Consider the following 24369-nt stretch of genomic DNA (forward strand, 5'->3'; position numbering starts at 1 on the left):
GAACTTCAGGAGTCTTCTCCAGCACCACAGTTTGAGATATTTAGTCTCAAGCCAGCTCTTTCACTCTACTCCTTCACTCTCATCAAGAGGCTCTTTAGTTCCTCTTCACTTCCTGCCATGAGAATGGTATCATCCGCATATCTGAGGTTGTTGATGTTTCTCCCGCCTGTCTTGATTCCTGCTTGTAACTCATCCAGCCAGCAGTGTAGAAGATTGCAAAGAACTGATCCTTTTCAGTCAAAAAGTTTTGCCATCTGCCGGGCATTTTCTGACAGGGATCAAGATATCAGAAGCCCAGTTGGATAAGCAAAACCTCCTAAGAAAAGAATTTCAGCAAGACACTTTACAACAAAAATCACCACAGGAATAAAACACTGTTATCTTCAAATTTAAATTTATTAAGACATTCAGCTATGTCAGTCTACATCCAAATCTGCTACTAAAAATAAAATAAAGTCACATCCCACATTAGGAATACCAAGTTGAAAAACACTTTTTGAGCCAAGCCTATTGTATAAATAAATGACTAGTTTCTTTTCATATCAAAATTCCCATAAAAAATTACATTCCCCCCTCCCTAGTTCTACCTGTAGCCATGATGAATGTAAAAATTTAAATATGACACATCCTTGTCAAAGAAAAGGTGCAAAGTCTATTAACAGATTTAAAAGTGGCATTTGCAGAGTGTGATCATACGTTATGTACTCATTCCCAAAGTGCAAATATTGCCATAATTTAACACTGCTTTGATTCAGTTGCCAAGAATTAAACATTACACAGGATTGGAAAGTACACTCAGGGCCTTTCTCAGTGCCCTAAAGCCCTTCCCACTTTGGTCTCCTACATTAACGTGGACTCCAAAGTGTTCATTAGAGTTTTAGTTTACTTCACACAGCCAACACAGTATACAGTGTATTAACAAAAGTTTCATATACATCAAAATATTGAAGACTCCATCATAAAGTTCAAGAGTCTCGGATTACATGAATGCACCCGCAAGGCCCACGTGCCCTCCCACCCCCTCCCCCAAAGCACATACGAAGTATGAGCGTGCTTCAATCTTTGAATACAATCAATGCTTTTACATCTTTGATTTCATTTCAGTGCTGTACAGATAATCACCTGACTGAGTTCCAATTAACTGAGGGGAAAGGGGGCGGGAAAAAAGGGCTGGTCACCACTCATACTCTGTAACAAGAACGGTCCTGTTCCGTAGAGTGAAGGATCAGTTCCACCTCTGCCTGCTGCCTCCTGTGCCGTCCTCATGCTTGTCATCCTCCTTCCTTCAGCCCCTTTCAGATGCTCAAATCTCATTTATCCCTTACAAATCAGGGGCTGTTTCTGAAGTTCCTGAGGTTGAATCTTCTTGGCAAACCTCTACCAAACACCAGCATAGGATATATACATTTTGATTAGCATACACTGCAAACTTTCTCCCCCAGTGTCAAGGGGATGAAAGCAGGTGGTCTCCACTGAGAGCACTTCCTGGATTAGATCCTTGGAATGTCAAGTTTCCTGCCTAATCACCTCATACATTCGCTCTTCAAATCTGAGCACGGACTCTACTGTGAGTTAACTTCATCTCCGGAGAGGGAAGTGCTACTCCTGCTGCTTCTCTTCTAGGCGGACCTCAACAGGAAGAGCTTCATCTTTTGCACCAGGAGGATTTTCCTTGGGCTCACAAGTCCCTTCCTGGCTATCTGATTTTCCGGCAACACCCTCGTCCTTATCTCTAGAACCTTCTTGTGCCCCAGGCCCCCGAGGCTGCTCCTGGCCCGGGGCTTCAGTGCCTCCCTGGAGCACGTGCTGCTCGGCTCCAGTGGGAGGCTGTGGGGCCGGCTCGGCGCCTAAGCCAGGCAGCTGTGAGGCGTTCTTGAGCTGGCTGTGGCAGAGCGGGCAGGTCTCCTGGACGTACAGCCACTTTTTGAGGCAGCCTGCGTGGAAGAAGTGACTGCACGGTGTGATCACGGCAGATTTCATGTCCTAAAAGGCAAGGGAAGAGATACCTCATGAACGTCTATTGTCTAAAATCTTTGCCGCTACACATGCGTTCTAGTTCCAACTTTTCTTTCCTACAAATTCTCCATAGAAAATCTGTAACACAGATCTTACAATAAAGCTCACTGTGTATGTTTATAATAATCCTCTTGCCATCAGAGACCCCTTTATACAAACAATACAAGAACCACTGGCTAAGCAATTTCTAAAGGAAGTAAAAACCAAACATGAGGAAGAAACGACCTATGTAACTGGGTTCTGTCTTTGTGTGAACACCAAGGTATAAAACTGTAGCAGTATGATTACTGGGTCTCCATGAGTATAATTAGAACTTCGGGAAATCTGATGAACATGGAACTTTCTCCATTTTTCGCTTCTACACAGCTCAAAAGATAATTCCATGATGAGATTATTGGCAAGGAGACAGAATCAGTCAGGGTATTGGCAAGGAAGTGGCAACTTCGTCAGGGACGATGTACATCCCAGTTTTCACAATACAAGCCAGTGTTTCTCGGCATGCATCAGAACCACCGGAGTGCTTAACCATGCACATTCTGGGGCCATCACAGACCTTCTGATCTGGCTATCTGAAGATGGCATTCACAAATCCACAGGTACAGCAGGCCACCTGTGGGACTTTAATGCACATTTAAGTTCAATAACCACTGGAATAAGCAGTGGTATACTTTGCACTAATAGTCTCTGTATAAGATATATCTGAGGAGGGAAGGCTGAGGATATGAAGTTTAAATTATAATGACACACATTTGGTGAATTGACCATTAATTTTGTCTCAAGTCCCAAAACATGGAGTTGTGGCTATCGCAGAAATTCCTTGCCAAGGACCAGTAACACCTGGGAGTGGACTTTTAAGCAGAAAGCCATCCAAGGAAGAGCAGCCAGCTGGGAAGGTAAGCGATTCAACTTTCGTTTTCTGTGTGGTGTCAGCAGGTAGTCCAGGCACCTCAAAAAAAGTGATGTGACAACGGGAAACACAAAAAGAGGACTCTCGAGTCCCAGAGACGGTATATTTAGACATCAGCTGCTGAAGCCGGTGTGCCCCAAATCTGTCTCTGCCGTGCTTCGTCCTACATCCTACAAGGCTACCGAGCACAAAGGAGCCAGAACGAAGACAATGGCCACTTAATCTGGTGGGGGGGAATCTACACTGCTCCTCAATCCCCTCAAATGCAAAACCAACCTGGAAAATATTCTGCTAGTACCCCAAGTATGCTCTAGTAACAATCAAAAAGTGACAACTGGGAAAAATTCCTCTTCCTGACAGTCTTAACACACAAGCACATAACATCTACACTATAAAGCAGCTTGGAGCAAGTCCCTCCCCTGTACACTCACTGACACTGTTAGTCGCTCAATCGTGTCCAGCTCTTTGCGACCCCATTTACTGTAGCCCAGCAGGCTCCTCTGTCCATGGGATTCTCCAGGCAAGAATACTGGAGTGGGCTGCCATTCCCTTCTCCGGGGGATCTTCTCAACCTAGGGATCAAGCCTAGGTCCCTTGCATTGCAGGTGGATTATTCACCATCCGAGCCATGAGGGAAGCCCCTGATACTATCTATGGTTTCCTTCCATCAGCCTACACTCCTTTTTAAGAGTGACTACAAAGGAACAGCTTGTGCTGTCACCCAGGGTTTCTGCCCGTATCTCCTACACACAGTTTAACTTGAGAAGCTGCCATCACCCCCCCTGCACAGGTGACTGCCGACTCAAGTCTAGGCCTGCTGTATGTTATTGTGGTTGTCTCCAAGCTGATTTAAATACTATCTTTCAATTCTAGAAGACAGTCCATCCTCTACGGAGGCTTCTTGTGCCAAAGATGTCAGGGAGGCCACCTGTAATGTACACCGACTGGCTGCCGCTACTGTATCTCCTGCCCCCTCTGTGCTCCCACACAGAGCCTGCACTCATCTCAGACACCCCTCAACTACAGAGAAGCACTACCCTCTCCACCTACACTAACTGTATGAATGAACATTTATTCCCCACCCTGGAAATACCAGAAGGGAAAGAGTCAGAATCTTGGCACACCACTTTTCAGAAGTTGCTGACTCCTGACTGATAGTATATATTTGATAGTACATATGTATGTGTGAGTGTGTAGATACTATATATATTTATATATATATTCAGGAGTAAATATAAAATACACCTGACCTGTTTTTCCTTTATTTATGGGTGAGCAATAATGTTGAAAATAACAGTACATTAGAACTTGAGGGACTAAATTTAAAACTTACTTTAGAAATAAACTGGAAATATTTTATCAGGTCTTTAATAATTTCTGAGGCCCACTATTTTTCACCCAGGAAATTTAACTTGAATTTGGATAATGTGGTTAAAGTCCCACAGGGTACATGGTGTGGCCCACCCAAATGGCTTCTTACTGCAAGAGTTACCTGATAACAGATGGCACAAATATCGTTGTGCTTCTCCAGCTGCTCCTTCGTAGCAATGGGTAATGATTTAATCTTATTCACAGCGTCCCTGCGGAGCAGGAAGCTCTTCCACCCCAGCTGGGCCCGAAGCCACACATTATAGTAGGAATGGATGAAGATGATCATTGAGCCCATCACTGTCCATTCTCCAAAGATGGTCTCTGAGACGCCATAGGCCACCACACACAGGGCCACGAGAAACTCCAGCAGGCGGTAAGTGCCATTCACATAGTAGATGACATCGTCCATGTTTTCTACTGGCTCTTTTCTGAATTCCTCGACCATAAATAAGACATAAATAAAAAGTGTTCCCAGAACCTGAAAAACAAAAAAGGTATGCATATATAATCACTACAAAAAGTTTTTCACAGACTTTAAACAATAACATATTAGTAATACCTTTAGGATGTTAAGATTTAATGTGCAGAGGAGACAGTGGTGTAATTAAAATGTGGGTGATCTCAGTAATGCAGATCTTTGATACTGAAAAGGACCCTGAGTTAACTTTCCTAAAGATGATTCTAATTAAATCAGTCTTCTCTGACTTATCCTTTCCCCTGCTCCCCAAGCCCTCAAAATTCTATCTGAATTTTCCTAATTCTGTTATTCACGCCTGTTCCTCAACTTTCAAAGAACCTTTACTTCTACAAGGAACAATGAATAAATCTGTATCATCAGTGCTACATTCTTCTTTGTTACTGATTAGGCAATCAAGTTTCACCTGTAAGTTACAATAAGCTTATCCATTCCATGGTAATAGTTTGTGTGTATATGTGTGTGTAAAGTACATGTCTGTGTATATCATATCTGTGTAACACATACACAGATATCATACATTTATACACATTATGAAATAATGGATATTTTCAAATAGGCATTTACTTAAAAGTGTGTTCCAAACAAGCACTAAATTCTTCTAATATTTTATAGTCACTTATCTATTTAAGGTTTTCATGACATGTGACATAATGTCTATGTCATTACAGTGACACAGATTGGCCTAGTACTTCAATAACGTCCAGTAAAGAGCATGGGAAGGAATCACCTAAAAAGGCCACTTATAATTGTTAATCTTGAAAAAGTATGTAATTCCTTTTCCGGAGGGAAAAATAAGAAAGTTACTTATTATACAAAGTTCATGAATCATGGACTTACCTGAAGAGAGGTGAGAATGCTGCTAGAAATAATGATAAGAAGCCAAAAATCCATGTGGAAAAACTGGCAAATCATGTAAGCCATATAAGCAGGGAATACCAGTAAAAATAAACAAAGGCTCACCGCACGGAAGTGTTTCCATAAACTCCTAAGGAAAGAAAAGTATTCTTTTAACGTGTCTGTCACCTGGCAGGACAACCCACAGGTCTTGTGCCATGCTTCACTTTCACAACATTTTACCACACAGCTTTCTCCATGCCAGCCACAGGGCTAGATTTCAGGGCAAGTCATGTCCAAGGCGTCGTACTTCAAAGGACGTGACTGATTTCTTTTCCCTTAACCTGGGGCACTCAGTCAATTGCCAAGTATTACCAATTCTTTTTTTTCCCCCTCAATAGTTTGCTTCCAGTCTCATTCTCACTCCTAGCAACGTCAGGCTTTCACAGCACTAAACCTTAACAAGTTTGACAGTAATTTGCTTTGTTAAGTCATGACATTCTCTCCTCACCTGCAACACCCTTGATGAAAATCTCTGCGGCCATCTGTGTGACCGTAAGTGCAGTGTTACTGAAAGGAATGGCCCTCAATGAGCAGGCATATTACCCCTCATGTGTGCGGAGGATGAGGAAAAACTAGGAACCATGGAAATCTAAGACCTACTAGCGGATCATCCTCCCTTCCGGCCCCTATTCCTGAAAACATTAATCATCCTAAAGCTCAACTAGCATAATACTGTCAATACTGTCTCTAAACTTCCTAGCCTTGCATCTGAGGGCCTCCACTCCCAATTTTTTGGCTCAAACTCATCAACATCTGTCCTTTACTATAAGCAATGATGGCTAACTGTCTTCCCAGAAAAACACAAGCAGTCTTAAACATCCCACCAGAAATGTCTCCATTCCGTCTTGTTTTCTAAACCCTTTCAACTAGTTCAAGCTAAACAAATGTATTTATACAAGTAATGTAATTTTTCCCCAGGAATTACCTACCCTCTAAGAATTCTTAACACCTGTACCAAACAATCATACAATGAACTGAAGCACTGTTTCTTTCCAAATATATTTATATATAATACATATTTTATATATTATATATCATATACATCTAAATACCTTTATATTTTTATTTTATATTATTTAAGTAAACATATTTTTATATATGTACACATATTAAAAAAAAGTCTTACTGTCCAAATTTAAACTGCTTGAAAAATATGATAACTCCAGCTCCTGAGCATAAAGGCATGTTTGAAGTAAGTGCCAGATAAAACTTGAAAATTATTTCTGCTTGAAATTTTTCAAATTACTTTCCATCTATTACTAACTTTTCTTACCACCCATCTATCCACTCAAGTGCAAAGCACTATGATGTAAGCAGGACATAAAGCTAACCATAACTATTACACGCAAGAATAGTTACACATATAATGTTATGCTTTTAACACACACAACATATCAAGAGATTCCTTAGATTCCAGCTTTTGGTTCCATTTGAACCCTCCTTACTATCAATAGTGGAATACACAGCAGGAGCCCCCCTGGTTACCACAAAAAAAGGAACATAATCTTTTCTTTTGTTTACATCTTCATACACTGTAATATTCTAATAGATAATTCCTTAAATATATTCCAAATTTAATACAGATTGTGTATCAATTTCTAAAAGAAAAATGACACAACCCTCCCACAACAATTGCCTTAAGCAGAACTTTGAAAAACTCTATTTATGCAAAAAAAAAAGAAAAGAAAGGTATGATTTTCACCTCCTACAAATTTATTGCTTGCTTTATATTGGGTTGGCCAAAAAGTTCAGCCGTTTTTCCATGCCATTACGGAAAAATCTGAACATAAACGTTCTGGCCAACCCAATATATTCAATTTATAAGCCATCTGATGATGGAATGACTTATTACTCCAACAAGGGATTTAAAAAGATGCTAGGTAATTCCATTTACTGGGCAAATAAAAGCCAAAGTTGGAGTAATTGTGTAACATCAGGATCACAAATCTAGAAATCAGCATGAGCCCCAGACAGCTGTCCCCTCTCTTAAAAACAAAACTCAATTATAATCTATGTAAACTGAACACTGAGACTTAAACCATTTAATGATCTCCTATAAAACAAACCCAGATTATTTTAAAACATTATAAGAAAATGTGAATTTCAACCAAAATCATTTAAAGTTCATGGCTACAACAAAATTATGCTGTTTTACTTAAATATCAGCATCTGTGATATGGGCTTCCCTGGTGGCTCAGAGGTTAAAGCGTCTGCCTGCAATGCGGGAGACCCAGGTTCGATCCCTGGGTCGGGAAGATCCCCTGGAGAAGGAAATGGCAACCCACTCTAGTATTCTTGCCTGGAGAATCCCATGGACGGAGGAGCCTGATAGGCTATAGTCCACAGGGCCGCAAGGAGTCGGACACGACTGAGCGACTTCACTTTCACTTTCTGTGATATGTTCTCAAATCCATTCGAACTAATGCAAGGGAGACAGAGAAGTAGCATAAATCATCCTCCCTACCTTTATTATAACATTGGGCGGGGGAGGAAAAGAAACCACACAAAGGTAAATGCTGTAGTGTGTGTGACTGTCCACAATCAGCAATTCTAATTAGAAGAAAGTAAATTATCATTGTGGTAAAAATTAAAGCTAGGTCCTTTGGAAAGTGTTTCACAGCTTTTCCTGTCAAACATTTTTCTTATGAGATGTTAAGGGACAAACTTAAACTGCCACTGTAGCTCTGCTTTAAGATTCCAAACTTTTATTAAAAAAAAAAAAAAAAAGCAGAAAGGAATTATTGTAACAATAGCTACTGTAACAATAGCTATAATAGGGCCATTTGCCTGAAAACTTTAAGCATATTTTTCAAAATCAAGCTAGCTATGATCCACTTACATCATGTAGGTATATGATGTGAGGTTGCTTAGTTGTGTCCAACTCTTTGCGACCCCATGGACTGTAGCCTACCAGGCTCCTCCATCCATGGGATTTTCCAGGCAAGAGTACTGGAGTGGGTTGCCATTTCCTTCTCCAGGGGATCTTCCCAAGCCAGGGATAGAATCCGGGTCTCCCGCATTGCAGGCAGATGCTTTACCGTCTGAGTCACCAGGGAAGCAATGTAGGTATATATTTACATATATTTATACATGTACATAGAAAAGTAAATACAAAACTATGCCAACAGTTTTAACCTATGTCTAATTTCTATTTTAGATACACACAAACATTATATACATATATATCCTTATTTCAGTTAAAATTAAACAAAAATCTAATTTAAAATTAAAAATAAAAAGTATAGCATAAAGTAATACTGGAAATTTGTTCCATTAACAGGTTAAGTACTTACACAGTGAAAAATAATTTTTTTAATTCACCTCAATCCATTTCATTTAAATGTTGATCATTTAAAAATTTGCTATATAATTTGAATACAACAGACTATAGTTGTAAAATTCCATGATAAAAACTGTAATCAAATTTACAGATAAAAGTAACAATTATATCTATAGCTAAATCTGAGGCACCTTTTTAAGTTAAACACTGGAAATTACCTCAAACCAACGCCAAAATCACATGAGGATGTCCCCCTAATAATTACCTCCTTTGTAACAGAGACAAGCAGTGTTTCAGTATTACCTTTTAATTGTTCTTCAGAATTAGGACATCTTCATTTCCCTTTTTTAATCCCCAGTTGCAGTTAACTGAATTAATCATAATCTTCGATTCAGAATGCACTATCTTTATTGGTCTGTGCAAGTCCCTCTTTTCATTAGTTATTAATAATAATCCAATCAGCAATTTTAAATACCTAAACTTTAAAAGGCATTTATATCCTAAGTATTTACACCTGAAGGACTGATGCTGAAGCTGAAACTCCAATACTTCGGCCACCTGATGTGAAGAACTGACTCACTGGAAAAGACCCTGATTCTGGGAAAGACTGAGGGCAGGAGGAGAAGGGGACGACAGAAGATGAGATGGTTGGATGGCATCACCGACTCAACGGGCATGAGTTTTAGCAAGCTCTGGGAGTTGGTGATGGACAGGGAAGCCTGGCGTGCTGCAGTCTATGGGGTCGCAAAAAGTCGGACACAACTAAGCAACTGAAACTGAAACTGTAACAAGCATTCATGAACCCATCTCTCTGTAAAAAAGAGAGGGCCTGGGCCATAATCTACTCTAAGCTTGAGGCAGCTGGACTATTCTAGGACCTGCCTCCCTTCACCCAATGAAACCATTTCATGAACCCTGTGCTCTTCACTCACTTGATTGCTTCCTTCACATGTGCTGCTTCATCCACATGTATCCCTAAAGAGTGTCTTTTAAAATTCTGTTTCTAACATAAAAATGACATTCTATATTATCATCTTTCTTGATTTACTTATATACTGCTATGAATCATTCATAATGTTTAATGTGGCACTAATGCTTTTAATATTTCACTGTGGCTATTATCACATGGATTCACCCCCTTTCCTGTCTGATTAGTGTATGATTTGCTCCCAGGTTTCTGCTATTGTGAAATTGTGCTATGAACATGCTTCTACATGTCCCTCCTGAACATGTGAGAGAATGTCCTGAGTATGTACATAGAAGAAAATGCTAGTTTTCCAAAGTGATTACACTGATTTACATTCCCACCAGAAATCTAGCATATCCTGGGACCTATGTTTTCTTCTCGCTTAGGTATCAGCTGACATTCTTCTCTCTCTCTCCTCCCTCTTCTTTTTAATTTTTTAACAAAGTTTATTTATTTATTTGGCTGCTCTGTGTCTTAGTTGCAGCATATGGGATCTAGTTCCCTGACCAGGGATTGAACCCATGCTTCGTGCACTGGCAGCGCAGGGTCTTAAACACTGGACCACCGGGAAGTCCCTCTCCCTTTCTTTTTTCCGTTCTATTATTTATTCATTGCCACTTCCATGGGTTCAAAACAGTAACTCTGAGAAGTCTTGATTCACATTTCTTTGACCACTAAAGACACTGAACCTCTCTTCATATTCATTGTTTGCTCTTTCACTAAAAGCCTGATGGTGTATTTTAGCTACTTCACTCACTGATCTGAGCTGTTTATATATTCTAGATACTAATTCCTGGGCAAGTGTGAATACTATAAATACCTACTCCCAGTTTGTAACTATCATGTCTAATTTAAGTTACCTTTAGGTTTACAAAACGTTATTAATTTTAACAATTAGATTTACCACTTTTCTTTCATAATCATACTCATTTTAGTCGGTCTTTTCACAACCAGCTCCATCAGTTTAACAAATTTTTTTCCTCCTTGAAGGTCTAAAATATACTACTCTATGCAGACTTAATTTTTTATTTTGACATTTAAGCCTCTACAATTTTGGAGCTGATTCTTCTGTTTATGGCTATGAGATAGGAATCCAATTCCATCCTTTTCCAAATAGAAATCATTTTTTTCCAGCTACATTACATGACCACCTGCCCCAAGTACCTGACATGCCCCTCTGTCATGCACCAAAGGTCCATACATATATGGACTTGCTTGGGGGCTCCATTCCATCGGTCAAGTTGTCTGGACGTGAGTCAATTATTATAAAAACTTCATAGTATCTCCTATTTTGAGTGAAATAAACTTTATGTTTCTCGAGTTGTCTGTTTTGATTTCAATATGGATTTATACTGGCTTCAAAGAAGGGGAAGGGCTGGGCAGAAGATTCTTTCTATGATTTGGAAGTCTCTGTTTAAAGCATGGACATCTGTTCCTTGGATTTCTGGTAGCACTTGCCTCGCCTGTAAAGCCACCTGGGTCAGGATGTTTACCTTTTGTTTCCATTTCTGTAACAGTTACAGAACTAGCCAAGCTTTTCAATTCTTGAATCAGCTCTGGTAAGTTATATTTTTCTCACAACTTTTCCATTTTATTTGTTTAAAAAAAAAAAAAGAAATAAGTACTGCCATTTAAGTCGTGGGAAAGAAGAACAGAACCCAACTGTTCATTCCCATCTCATCCTCTCACAGCCAGGAGCCTCACTTGCCTCAGACTAATAATGCTGCTATATGCAAGAGTAACAGTGACACCCATCCAAAATTACCACTCCACACCCACACACAGGGCTTCTCAGTCTTGCTCCTTTCCCTCTAAATTTCCTCTGCATTTGATCTCGGAGGGAGAAGCCAGTAACGACGCTAGTTCAGCACCCTGGAAAGACCCAGAACTGGACTTACTGATCCTTATGGCACTGAAATTATGATCTTTTTTCCTCTTTCCCAAACTTTCTACAGTATTCTATTAGTCTTCTAACTAGCACAGTTAATAATACTAAAGGATACTGCCAGAGATGACAAAAGAGTAATTGAACTTTGGTCAAAACAATTTAAATGACTATTTAACTGAGTTCACCATTGAATTCAACATCTTAAAAGCTTTTATTAAAAAAAAAAAAAGCTTTTATTGAGAAATTCTAAACCTCAAAACCAAATCTCAAATAACTATAATGATTAAAATTATCTGAAACATATCCAAGAGTTTATTTAAATTAAATGGACTCTTTCAGCAATTTTACCACTTGAGAAAGTTTTCAGAATGTTTGACGATATGGGATATGAGGATAGAAAGGTAAACCTGATTAACCATAATTAAAATGCTAATTTGGAGTGTTTTTAAACTCTCCTGTCAAAATTCTATCTCCCCCAAGGCTACCTGCTCCCTTACTCATAAATGTACCACCAAAGAAGCAATTAAATCAGATATTTCAATAATCAATAATCAGAATGTACAGAAGGATGCTGGAAAAAAATAGTGGCACTGAATTTAAGCAATTCCTTATAGCATGTCCTTATATAAATTACCATAAGCCAAAATGGTATCTTAAAGAGCCAAATCATAATTGGCTTTTATTCATTAAGAAAATATTTGTAATATGAGATGAATGAATTTGAATCCAGTTGGTCCCATAAGGTGTCAAGAATCCCCATTATAACCTCAGTTAGCTGCAAACAAGCCGTCAGGTAAGACTGTAAAAATTTCATTAATGCTTGACAACCTTTATTTTTCTCTTCTTCGTTTGTAGTTCCTCAATGTTTCCTCTCCTTTAGTACTATACAGAATAAAACTGTATATTATTTGTTACATTTACTGGACTAAATTTTATGCTCTATATTCTTTATTTCAAAACTGGATATATATAAAAAAGTATTACATTTCTCTGAAGAAGAAAAGCTGATTTGTAAATTACTTGGCCTTTAATGTGATGTTGAAGGAAAAACAACAGAAAAGTCAAACACATATAAAAACTAAAAATGTAAAGTTGTTAATAAGTTAATACCAATTATTCATATTATCTTCTGTATCTAAACAATATCTAAATCTTCAGGCAATGGACTCATGTAAAGAATACAACAAAAATGTCTTTTAGAGACAGCCGTCAGATTGGGAGAAAATAATAGCAAATGAAGAAACAGACAAAGGATTAATCTCAAAAATATACAAGCAACTCCTGCAGCTCAATTCCAGAAAAATAAATGACCCAATCAAAAAATGGGCCAGAGAACTAAACAGACATTTCTCCAAAGAAGACATACAGATGGCTAACAAACACATGAAAAGGTGCTCAACATCACTCATTATTAGAGAAATGCAAATCAAAACCACAATGAGGTACCAGTACACGCCAGTCAGGATGGCTGCTATCCAAAAGTCTACAAGCAATAAATGCTGGAGAGGGTGTGGAGAAAAGGGAACCCTCTTACACTGTTGGTGGGAATGCAAACTAGTACAGCCACTATGGAAAACAGTGTGGAGATTCCTTAAAAAACTGGAAATAGAACTGCCATATGACCCAGCAATCCCACTTCTGGGCATACACACTGAGGAAACCAGATCTGAAAGAGACACGTGCACCCCAATGTTCATCGCAGCACTGTTTATAATAGCCAGGACATGGAAGCAACCTAGATGCCCATCAGCAGATGAATGGATAAGGAAGCTGTGGTACATATACACCATGGAATTTTACTCAGCCGTCAAAAAGAATTCATTTGAACCAGTCCTAATGAGATGGATGAAACTGGAGCCCCTTATACAGACTGAAGTAAGCCAGAAAGATAAAGAACATTACAGCATACTAACACATATATATGGAATTTAGAAAGATGGTAACGATAACCCTATATGCAAAACAGAAAAAGAGACACAGAAATACAGAACAGACTTTTGAACTCTGTGGGAGAAGGTGAGGGTGGGATGTTTTAAAAGAACAGCATCTATACTATCTATGGTGAAACAGATCACCAGCCCAGGTGGGATGCATGAGACAAGTGCTCGGGCCTGGTACACTGGGAAGACCCAGAGGAATCGGGTGGAGAGGGAGATGGGAGGGGGGATCGGGATGGGGAATAAGTGTAAATCTATGGCTGATTCATATCAATGTATGACAAAACCCACTGAAATGTTGTGAAGTAATTAGCCTCCAACTAATAAAAAAATTAAAAAAAAAAAAAATGAGGAAAGTTGCATTATGCCAGAATAAATTGTATCACTGAGAAAAAAAAAAAAAATGTCTTTTAGGAAGTTTCTTACTTGTCTCTAGATGCTCCCAGCGCCAAAACAATAGGATCTGCAATCTCTAACATAGACTGGAGAATAGAAGCTACAACAATGAAAAGGATAATACTGAGCAGGAATGCCCGGTGAACAACTTGCAGTTCTATCAGACCAGTCTGCACCGCCAGGATTAACAGCGTAACTCCTTCTGTCATGCCCCTGGAAAAGTGTACATTTTCAGAAAAACAAACAGTAATCAGAATCACATTTAATTTTGGGAGAAAATCATCCAAAGGCTTATAGACTATTGTTAAATATTTCTGCTCTATTCTTAGACAAAACACCTGATCAGAATATTAATGTCAATGTAGTAATATACAATCATAATGTAGCACTACATATGCAAAACGTAATAGCTATAATTTCAGCATACAGTGAGGAGAACTAAAGCAATGTCTAAGATAAGTGCTCTAACCAGGCTTTGCTAATGAGCCAGATACCCCTACCATTCTTAGCCACTGTACCCCTAGCCACTGAATTATATACACTTATATTATGAACTGGGCTTCCCAGGTGGTGCTAATGGTTCCTGCCAATGCAGAAGACGTAAGAGACACAGGTTCCATCCCTGGGTCAGGAAGATCACCTGGAGGAGGAAGTGACAGTCCACTCCAAAGACCCTGGCCAGCTACAGCCCAGAGGATCACAAACAGTCGGACACAACTGAAGCGACTTAGCACGCATATTATGAACTATCTCCTGATTATAAAATATAGAACCATTATGTGAAAGTCTATAATTTTGGGGTAGGAAATGTCTCTTCAAGAAGTCCATAAGAACCAGAGACATAAATACAAATACTTTTTTTGAAATTCAATTTCCTTATGGAATATATATACAAAGTCCTAAGACCTTTTTATCCTAATGACTTGAATTCTAAAGGATCTGGCAAATAAATGAGAAATGAGCAAAGGACAGGTACAGTTTTCAAATCCACAAATTAGCAAATATTTCAAAGTTTGATAATCAAAGTACTGACAATGTAAAAAAAATGAGCAGACTAATGCTGAGATGTAAATAGGTAAAACATTTCTGGAGAAGAATTTGCTAATAAACTTAAAATGTAGCCTCCAACTAATAAAAAAAAATTTAAAAAAAAAAAAAAAACTTAAAATGTACATACCCTTCAATTCAATAATCTTACTGGTAATTTACCCTACGGATGTAGTACAAAAATTAAGATATATAAATAAAGATGTTTAGGATATACAGATATGAAAAAGTGAATAATGGAACATGTTATGTGTTATGGGGATATGATCAGTAAAATCCAGACTGGAAACTTAAGTAGGACAAACAATCTGATGTCTTCAACAAATAAAATTAAAGGGAAAAAATATAGAGATAACAGGGACCTAAATATTGAAAAAAACTTGAGAGGCACACCCAACCTTTGCAATATGGGCCTTATTTGGATCCTGAGTTGAGCAAACAAAATGTTTTTTAAAATTCAGGCAGATAATTCAAGGAAATACGAACACCAACTGGGTATCTGATGTCAAGGAATTCTTCTATTAGAAATGAATGTTCAATTGTAGTTATGTTTTTTTTCTAAAAGATTCAGAGGTAAAATAATACTGTATCTGGAATTTGCTCCAAACAAATGCAGTTAGGTTATGGGAAAAAACAGGTGGAGTGGATGGGATACAGAGCACATGACCCTGGCCACATCACTGGAGACGGGTGCTAGGTACATACATGGGGGTTCGCTTTACTATTTTCTCAACTTTTTTGGTTTAAAATTTTCCTATGTAAGGGTTTTAAAAAAAGAGACATGAACAAAGATACTGATAGTAGCATTATTTAAATAGCAAAAAAAAAGAGAGATACATTATTTTTGTAATAATATGCATTCATCAAAAAGAATGAGATGTATCTGAATGTGCTGACATAAAAACAAAATATAGAAAACCTATCTAACCCATACTGAGTGACAAAATAAGGTATAGAACAATGTGTATAGTATGTGGAAAAGAAAAAAAATATATATATACTTTTCCCTTTTAAAAATTTTTAAAATAACCACTTATAGCTGTTATCTTTGTGGAGAGGAAATGAGAAGTAGGAGGAGAAAGGTGTCACTTTCCCTTTAGTGCTCTTTGAATGGTATGAATTTTGTGAACTTAAACAAGAATTATTTTTCTTTCTTGTTCCCAGCCCCTCTTTCCATTATAAAGGTATTAGCTGGGACTGGCAGGAAAATTATGGAGCACAGGTTTTTTTCTTTTCTGTCATCAAAAAACTAATATACAACAAAATAAAAATATCCTCTCAATTTACAAGGTACTCAGCATCCACTATTTCTGAAATACACCATAAAGATTTAAATACTTCAAGAGGTTATGTAAACTTAAATAAATAAAATCAGGAAACCTCTATATTAATTAAGATAACAGGAATCGTGACAAGTTCTAAAGATAGTTTCCTATTACCTGATCTCAGTGATTTAGTAACAAATGGAATAACTATTCTGCATCCTCATTAATGTGTCTTTTGAAACTTCAATTGGTATAAAAATTATGTTCAAACATAAAAAAAAAAAATCTTTAAGGGAGTATCCAATATAGAAATCTGATTTTAGCAGAGTGACACAAATTCAGAATGGGAAAAAGCTATCAAAAATCTCTTAAATAAATCTAAGATAGGAAAGTATCTAATATACATGTTATGTACATACAATAAAAATACAATTTTTATACACAGAAATTTAGGGGTTTTTTTTAATAGCATGTTAATCCAAATATAGCAACCATTTCCCCCAAAAAAAGTCCTCAAAATTCCATTTCCTCTAAAATTTATCAACAAAGAAATTCATCATTATTTCTTTAAGTTAGGTAAGATTTAAATTTCTAGAGCTGTTCGGAGCAAAGAACTTACCGATTCATGGCAGGATCATTCATGAAAGCTCGGTAACCCTGCAAGTAAAACTTGCAGAGTGTCAGAACACCCAAGGCAACAAAAGAAACCGTGAAGACCAAACCCAAAAGTGAGTAAGGAGTGCTGCAGCATTCAGCAATACTAGAAAAAAAAAAGGGGGGGGGGAATATTGACAGATAAAAATTGTTTACCTAAAGTTAAAACATCTTAGGCCTTTAAATAACCACAAAGTTTGATCTGACCCTCAATGAAAACACCCAAAATCTGAGATGAGATCACCTAACCACTCTGTTAAAATAATTTAAATCCATTCTCATTATTATCCTAACCTCATTTTCTCTTTGGCAAATATTTAGTATACAGCACCAAATCTGAAACAGTCTTTTATTTTTATTTATCTATCATCTCCTCCAAAGGTAGTGAAACTTGAAGGGCCTAAACCTTGTTCAAAGCTTAAGAAATATTTAATTAAATACTGATAATATTCAAAGGAAACTCGTATGGTTGCTCATTTTTCCTTCTGAAAAGTTTCGGCTGTTCAAATTGATCAGGCTGCACTGCTAATGTGGTTACTCATCAAAACGCCTTCTTTGATCATCCTGTTACAGGGCCTGTCGACACCGCAGCTGCCAACACCTCTCACTCCAACAGTGGCTTCCACAGTACTGGTGCTTTACACTTGAACTCATGTTTAGGTAAATGCATTCCTTTTCTGGGTTACTTCAAAAGTTATGTCCAAGAAGACAGCCTAAGACCATTTAAAAATAATTTTAATATCAACTTTTAATAAGGAGAACTGGACTTACACTAAACCTTGAAAATACTCTCATGTTTTATAGAAATACGTTCAATACTTTCATTGAATACATTAGAAAATAATTTAACAAGTATTTTGCAAATATATGTAACAAATTAATGTACCATTAATTTGGATTTAGCATTTACAAAGCAACTAATAAAAAAGGTCCAAAGCACAGTATCTCAAGTTTTAAAATTTCAGTGAAGAATTTCATTTGCACTGATGAGGAATTCATTCAGGCAAATCAGTATCTGCCCTTCACTATGTAGCTCCTTGCCTCTGCTACATTTACACAACTGCTTTTAAAGTTACTTTTTATGTGAAAACATCTAATTTCATGTAGATCAGTGTGCATTATGATGCAGAAAAAAAAATTTTTTTTTGTTTTTCCATTAGGAGCTGATATGATAGTTCACAGCTAAAGAATAAACAATTTTATGGCATTCTTATAAATCTAATTTCTGCAATGTTTGATATTTTTCTCAGAAAAATCATTATGTAACATGTTTCAACAAATTGCCCAGTAATTTAAAAATATGACAATCATGACTAAAAATAACACTAAAAATTTTACTTCATTCCCATTGGAAAAGTCTGAAAATTTTACTCAATGTTCATACAGTTTATTTTTTCTTGTGTCCATCTATATTTAAAGAAATCTTTTACACCCAAACAGTACAATTTAATTACATTTTCAAGAGGAGCACATTCTTTCAGTCTTACTTTAAAAAAGAGTGTGGTGCCATTTTTCAAAAGAGTATACTAAAGAACACAAAAGGTTTCAACCTAGCTTTGGGGAAGTGAAAGAGGCCGGGAAATTTATAAAATTTTTCTTCCCTTCTCTTGTCAATGAGACATTTTATTGATTTTAGTTTCTATTTCCTGACTGCAAAAAATCCCTTCTTTTTGCTTTTCAGTTTGTTTGCTATGTTTTGTTGGTTTGTTTTAGTCAGGGTATTGTGTTGAGATCCTTTTTGTAAGTTAACTTGTTCTTTGACAAGGCAACACACACACACAAACTGGCACATAAGACCATCAAGAAGTACAAAGAACATCCTCCAACTAATAAAAAAAAAAAAAAAAAAGAAGTACAAAGAACAAGGCTTACAGGGATATACGTCAAAGAACCACACAGGAACTTCTCTATTACAAATTAAAACATTCTTATACTGAGAAGCAGAAATCTGTCCAATGTATGGAAAAGGAATAGAGAATAAAATTATTTGGCAAGATGTCTAAGCCTCACCTAAAATCTCAGCATTATTTTCTTACTCCATAAGCTCGAACGCATTCACAGCTTTTCGATTTGTTAAGCCTCTTACATTATACTATGCTTCATTTGATCGTGCTTCACAATGGATAATAATCTGGTTTAAAACAAGACGAATCCCAGCCCACATTTAGGTTATCCTAATCACAGAACTATGTATCTCTCTTTCCCTTTAAATTCACTTACTTTCTGGATCATTTTAAAACTCTGCATAAAATTTCCATAATACTTAAAAACAAGTAACAGTGCAACTTAATAACATGCTGGCCATTAAAACATATTTGATATCAATTTATACCATGTTATAGAAGCTACTTTCTAATTAAAAGTCAGCACAAAATCTGACTCAGTACCAGTAAGTTATTTTATTTGTCAAAATAGGTATCACCCCATGTCATCTATATTGTCATTTAACTTCGTAATGTTTTCAATCTTAACAAGTAACCTGCTCCTTAAAGAGAATAAATCTGTCCTAAGCTTCTCCTCCCCGATACCACTTAGTGCACAGTACGCCATCATTTTGGATGGCTGGGAAACAATGGCTCTATTAACTAAAATTCAAAACTTGTATTTGCCTATATTTACTTCCCAGGAGGAGTTTCTTTCTTGCCTTTTAAAGTGTTTCCTTTTAAAGAGTCAGGGAACGAAGATGTAGACCCATCTGCCAGATTCTGAGGGCTTAAGGTGGAAAATTCAGAAAAGGACAAACGTCTAGATAAGCTCACAGACAGATGGAAAACGGACTCTAAAGACTGAAGATTTTTAAAATATAATTTACCTTAAAAACCAAGTGTTAAAAAAAAAAAAGTGTTAGAATTCCTTTCAATTAAACAGCAAAGTACTATGATATACTCATTTTATCATTATTTGACTCTATCTCAATAATGAAGGAAAACATCAAAAATAACGGGGCAGGGAATTCCTTGGCGGTCCAGTAGTTAGAATTCTGTGCTTTCCCTGCCCAGGGTGCAGGTTCACTTCCTGGTCAGGGAACCAAGATCCCACAAGCTGAGCAGTATGGTTCAAAAAAAAAAAAGGTATAGTGAAAGTGTATATGCAGTCATAGGATTTGGACTCAGATGGGGTTTGAATGTCAAAACCCCTTCTTCTGACACTGTCACCTGGGGCAAGTTATTCTTGGTACAGTTTCCTCAGCTCTAAAATGGTAATGAGAATAAAAGCACCTTTCTTGGAGGGCTGCTATAAAAGTGAGTGTGAGTAACTTTAATAGTGTGGCTGGCACATACTGTTGTTGTTCAGTCACTAAGGAGTGTCTGATTCTTTGCGACCCCATGGACTGCAGCACACCTGGCTTCCCTGTCCATCACCAGCTCCCAGAGCTTGCTCAAATTCATGTCCATCGAGTTGGGGATGCCATCCAACCATCTCATCCTGTCGTCCCCTTCTGCTCCTGCCTTCAATCTTTCTCAGCATCAGGGTCTTTTCCAATGAGTCAGCTCTTTGCGTCAGGTGACCAAAGCATTCGGGTTCAGCTTCAGCATCAGTCCGTCCAATGAATATTCAGGACTGACTGGTTTGATCTCCTCGCTGTCCAAGGGACTGTCAAGACTCTTCTCCAGCACCATAGTTCAAAAGCATCAAATCTTCGGTGCTTAGCTTTCTTTATGGTCCAACTCTCACATCCATACATGACTACTGGAAAAACCATAGCTTAGACCATATGGACCTTTGTCAGCAAAGCAATGTTTCTGCTTTTTAAAACACTGTGTAGGTTTGTCATAGCTATTCTTCTAAGGAGCAAGGATCTTTTAATATCATGGATCTGCATTGATTCTGGAGCCCAAGAAAATGAAATCTGACACTGTTTCCACTTTTTCCCCATCTATTTGCAATGAAGTGATGAGACCCCAATGCCATGATCTTTGTTTTTTGAATGTTGAGTTCTAAGTCAGCTCTTTCATTCTCTTTTTTCACCTTCACCAAGAGGTTCTTTAGTTCCTCTTCACTTTCCACCATTAAAGTGGTATTATTTCTGCATATCTGAGGTTGTTGATATTCCTCCCAGCAATCTTGACTCCAGCCTTTGAGTCATCCAGCCCAGCATTTCGTATGATGTACTCTGCATATAAGTTAAATAAGCAGGGTGAACCAATATACAGCCTTGACATACTCCTTTCCCAATTTGGAACCAGTCCGTTGTTCCATGTCCAGTTCTAACCGTAGCTTCTTGTCCTCCATACAGGTTTTTCAGGAGACAGGTAATGTGGTCTGGTGTGTCCATTTACATATTAGATACTCAATAAAAGTAATAGCTATTTTTAGAACATATTTCTTTTCCAATAGTTTAACATGAAATCGAAAAAACATTTTTACAATTTGTGACATCCCTTTCCACAAATCATTTGCTGTACTATGGTCCACAGTGTGGCCAAATAAACCAACATTATTGTATTATCACTTCCTTGCACTGCGAGACCTAAGCATCTGCTGAGTGAAAATCCCATTTTAATTACACATGAAACACTATAAAAAGACTGACAAAAGTTAATTTGCAACACTTACTATTCCTGGATCAAAGTTTTCTCTTCCTAAGGCTATATATAGTGTCATACGCTCTAATTAATTTTACCTTGTCAGGAAAAGGAAAAGAAGCCTCTCTCGTGAGGCAGGCTGATCTCGAGTACTGAAATAGGAGTAAATCTGAAGAGCAAATAAGACGAGCCAGAAAACCATGAACAATACAGGGACTACCAGCTGATTCCACAGGGACATTCCCAAGGCTAGAAGGCCATACACCTCCACTACCTGAGTAAGAAAATAAGACAGGAAAACATCTTTTATCACTTCAATAAACACATTTAAACACAAAAGTGTTTAACCTGCAGTACTTAAAAACTGAATTGCTTTTCTTTTCTTACATATTCAGATAAATTCCTTCAAAGTTAGCTCTATGCATACAATTAGAAAATAGCATGTCTTTTTTAATCTACTAATTTTACATTATTATTAGCAGTTGACACACACTCATCAAATGGCAACAGCAAACTGCCCTAACAGTTCAGGAATAATGTCAAAATAGAGTCACATTTGGAGGAAAACTACATCACAGGCAGTTTGAAGAAGTTTGGCAAACTTAAAGTCGAATCAAAATTAGCAGAACTAGTATGAACAATGGGCTTCCCAGGTGGCACAGTGCTAAAGAATCTGCCTGCCAATACAGGAAACAGAAGAGACTTGGGTTCCATCCCTGGGTCGGGGAGATCCCCTGGAATAGGAAATGGCAACCCAGTCCAGTATTCCTGCTTGGAAGATTCCATGAACAGAGGAGCCTGGCGGGCTACATACAGTTCATGGGGCGCAAAGAACTAGACGCAATTAAGCGATGGAACATAGAACACAGCATAGTGTGAACAATGCAATACTGCTTGAGGGGCTAGGAAGAAGGGAAATACACAAGAATCTTCCAGAGTTTATTCAGGAATGTCATGGATGATAAGTAGTTTGACGGAAGATAGAATAATCACTGGAGAAGTTAACTCTCTTTTGCAGCAAAGACAGTTTAGAAAGTCTTTTCCCCCAGATAAATTAATTCCCCTTGCTCCTACTGTGTATTTATCAAGGAACATTTCTCAAATGATTTGGTTTGTCAAGTGCATTAACACCACGAAAAAAGGTATACCTAAAAAAAGTTTACTAAGTTACCGTAAGTTAATAAATTAGCTATCTAGTTTATAAAACAATCTCATATGAGATTGATAAGAAGGAATTCTCATAACCTGATTCAGCCTAAGAGTACAGATGATTACCAAGTTTCTGGAGTTACCAAGACGGGGACCAGATCCTGGTAACACAACAGAGTTCTGCCAGGTAGATTACAAACTCCAACCTAAGTAGCCAACAGTCTTGCTAGAAGGCTCAATGTGATTCCAGAATGTTTCAATAACTATAAAGACCTTAAATGAAAATATACTGACTTGCAGATTATTCTAAACTTTTTCATCTGTAAATCAAACGCTTTTTCTAAAACTGAATCAAGAGTAACCCCTATTTTTCCTCACTTGGAAGATAATGAAAGTAAACAAAGTGTCTAGCTTGCTGCAAAATTATTTATTTGCAGCAAACTGATTACTGAGAGGCACAGTACTTTTTCTCCTTTCCATTCAAGGAAAAGACCACTAAATTATCTGACAGTTTCTATTTCTTGCCTATCCAATTCTTTCTAGGTCATGAATTTCATAACCTGTATTTTATTTCCAACTATGACGCTTAGTGATACATGAACCTTATGACAAACAAGAAGGTAAACATGACACTGTAAAACAGGCTTTGTCCTTAGGGTAATTAAATAAACAATGAGTATCCAAGCAATATTTACTGAATATCTACTGCTCCTTACAAACTAGGGTAGTACCACAAGATTGAATTCAAATAAAAAATACATAAATGTGTTATCTTTCACTCTGAATACAACAAACCTTCCCCATGAAGAACCTCTTTAATGAGACTGTGGAAAAAAAAATGATTTTTATCTTCTTTGGAAGATCTACTTTCAGGAAAAGTTGCTCAAGCTGATCATTATGGAAGATGAAGAAATCAGGAGAATCAGGCTAAGGTCAAGAGCTCACAGAATTTTCCTGGGAAACCTGCCTTTGGGGCCACAACAATAAGGACAGGACTCACTTAGCAGTATCAGTATGGTTAGTCTGAAAGCTTCCTGTATCTTAAGGTCATGTACATAGTAAAGAGGCAGAAGAGAATACCCATTTTAATACTCCCTTCATACCAATGTCAATTTTAAGAGCTATTCTATATACTGAAACTTACTGATTAAATTAAATACAACTATTTCTTTCCTGAATACCAACTGCTTGTGACTGGAAATAATCTGTCTGAGAGCAAAGACTGAAAAAAGTAGGAGAGACAGAAGCACGTTATGTTGGCAAAATCAGTCCAAGCACCACATCTAAATGAAATCTGTCATATCACGGCCCAGAATTACTTAATGTCTTGGTTTAAATAAATAAACGTAAGGAAAATACGTTAGTCACAGCAGGACTATATCAGGAAAAAAACCAGGAACTGACCTCTACATATTCAATTCTCTATCACTCTTGTCTTTGTTATAGCAGTTACCACCAAACGTCATCTGCCTGGCACTGAACTCATTCAAATCTAATGGCTACCCTGCATGCTAGCTACAACAGTTATTTTAGTTCTATCTCTCAGATAAGTGAACGTAAGTGATTAACCCTAGGTTACACAGCTAGTTAA

The 24369-nt window shown here is 37.5% G+C and overlaps 1 protein-coding gene across 4 annotated transcripts in view; it reads right to left on the bottom strand.

Annotated features, from left to right (window-relative positions):
* Positions 1-377: 377 nt before the first annotated feature.
* The window catches only part of RNF145 (ring finger protein 145), a 61135-nt gene continuing 37143 nt past the window's right edge, over positions 378-24369 (bottom strand). For all 4 annotated transcript variants that reach the window (XM_043913430.1, XM_043913432.1, XM_043913431.1 and 1 more), the window contains 6 exons: positions 21728-21903; positions 17069-17209; positions 14168-14350; positions 5610-5757; positions 4416-4772; positions 378-1983 (listed from right to left, as the gene is read on the bottom strand). In XM_043913430.1, coding sequence (XP_043769365.1) covers positions 1600-1983; positions 4416-4772; positions 5610-5757; positions 14168-14350; positions 17069-17209; positions 21728-21903 — 1389 coding nt within the window. In that variant the 3' untranslated portion in view covers positions 378-1599. The remainder of the gene's footprint in view (positions 1984-4415; positions 4773-5609; positions 5758-14167; positions 14351-17068; positions 17210-21727; positions 21904-24369) is intronic.

Source organism: Cervus elaphus, chromosome 9, assembly GCF_910594005.1.
Source record: "Cervus elaphus chromosome 9, mCerEla1.1, whole genome shotgun sequence".
Classification (NCBI taxonomy): domain Eukaryota; kingdom Metazoa; phylum Chordata; class Mammalia; order Artiodactyla; family Cervidae; genus Cervus; species Cervus elaphus.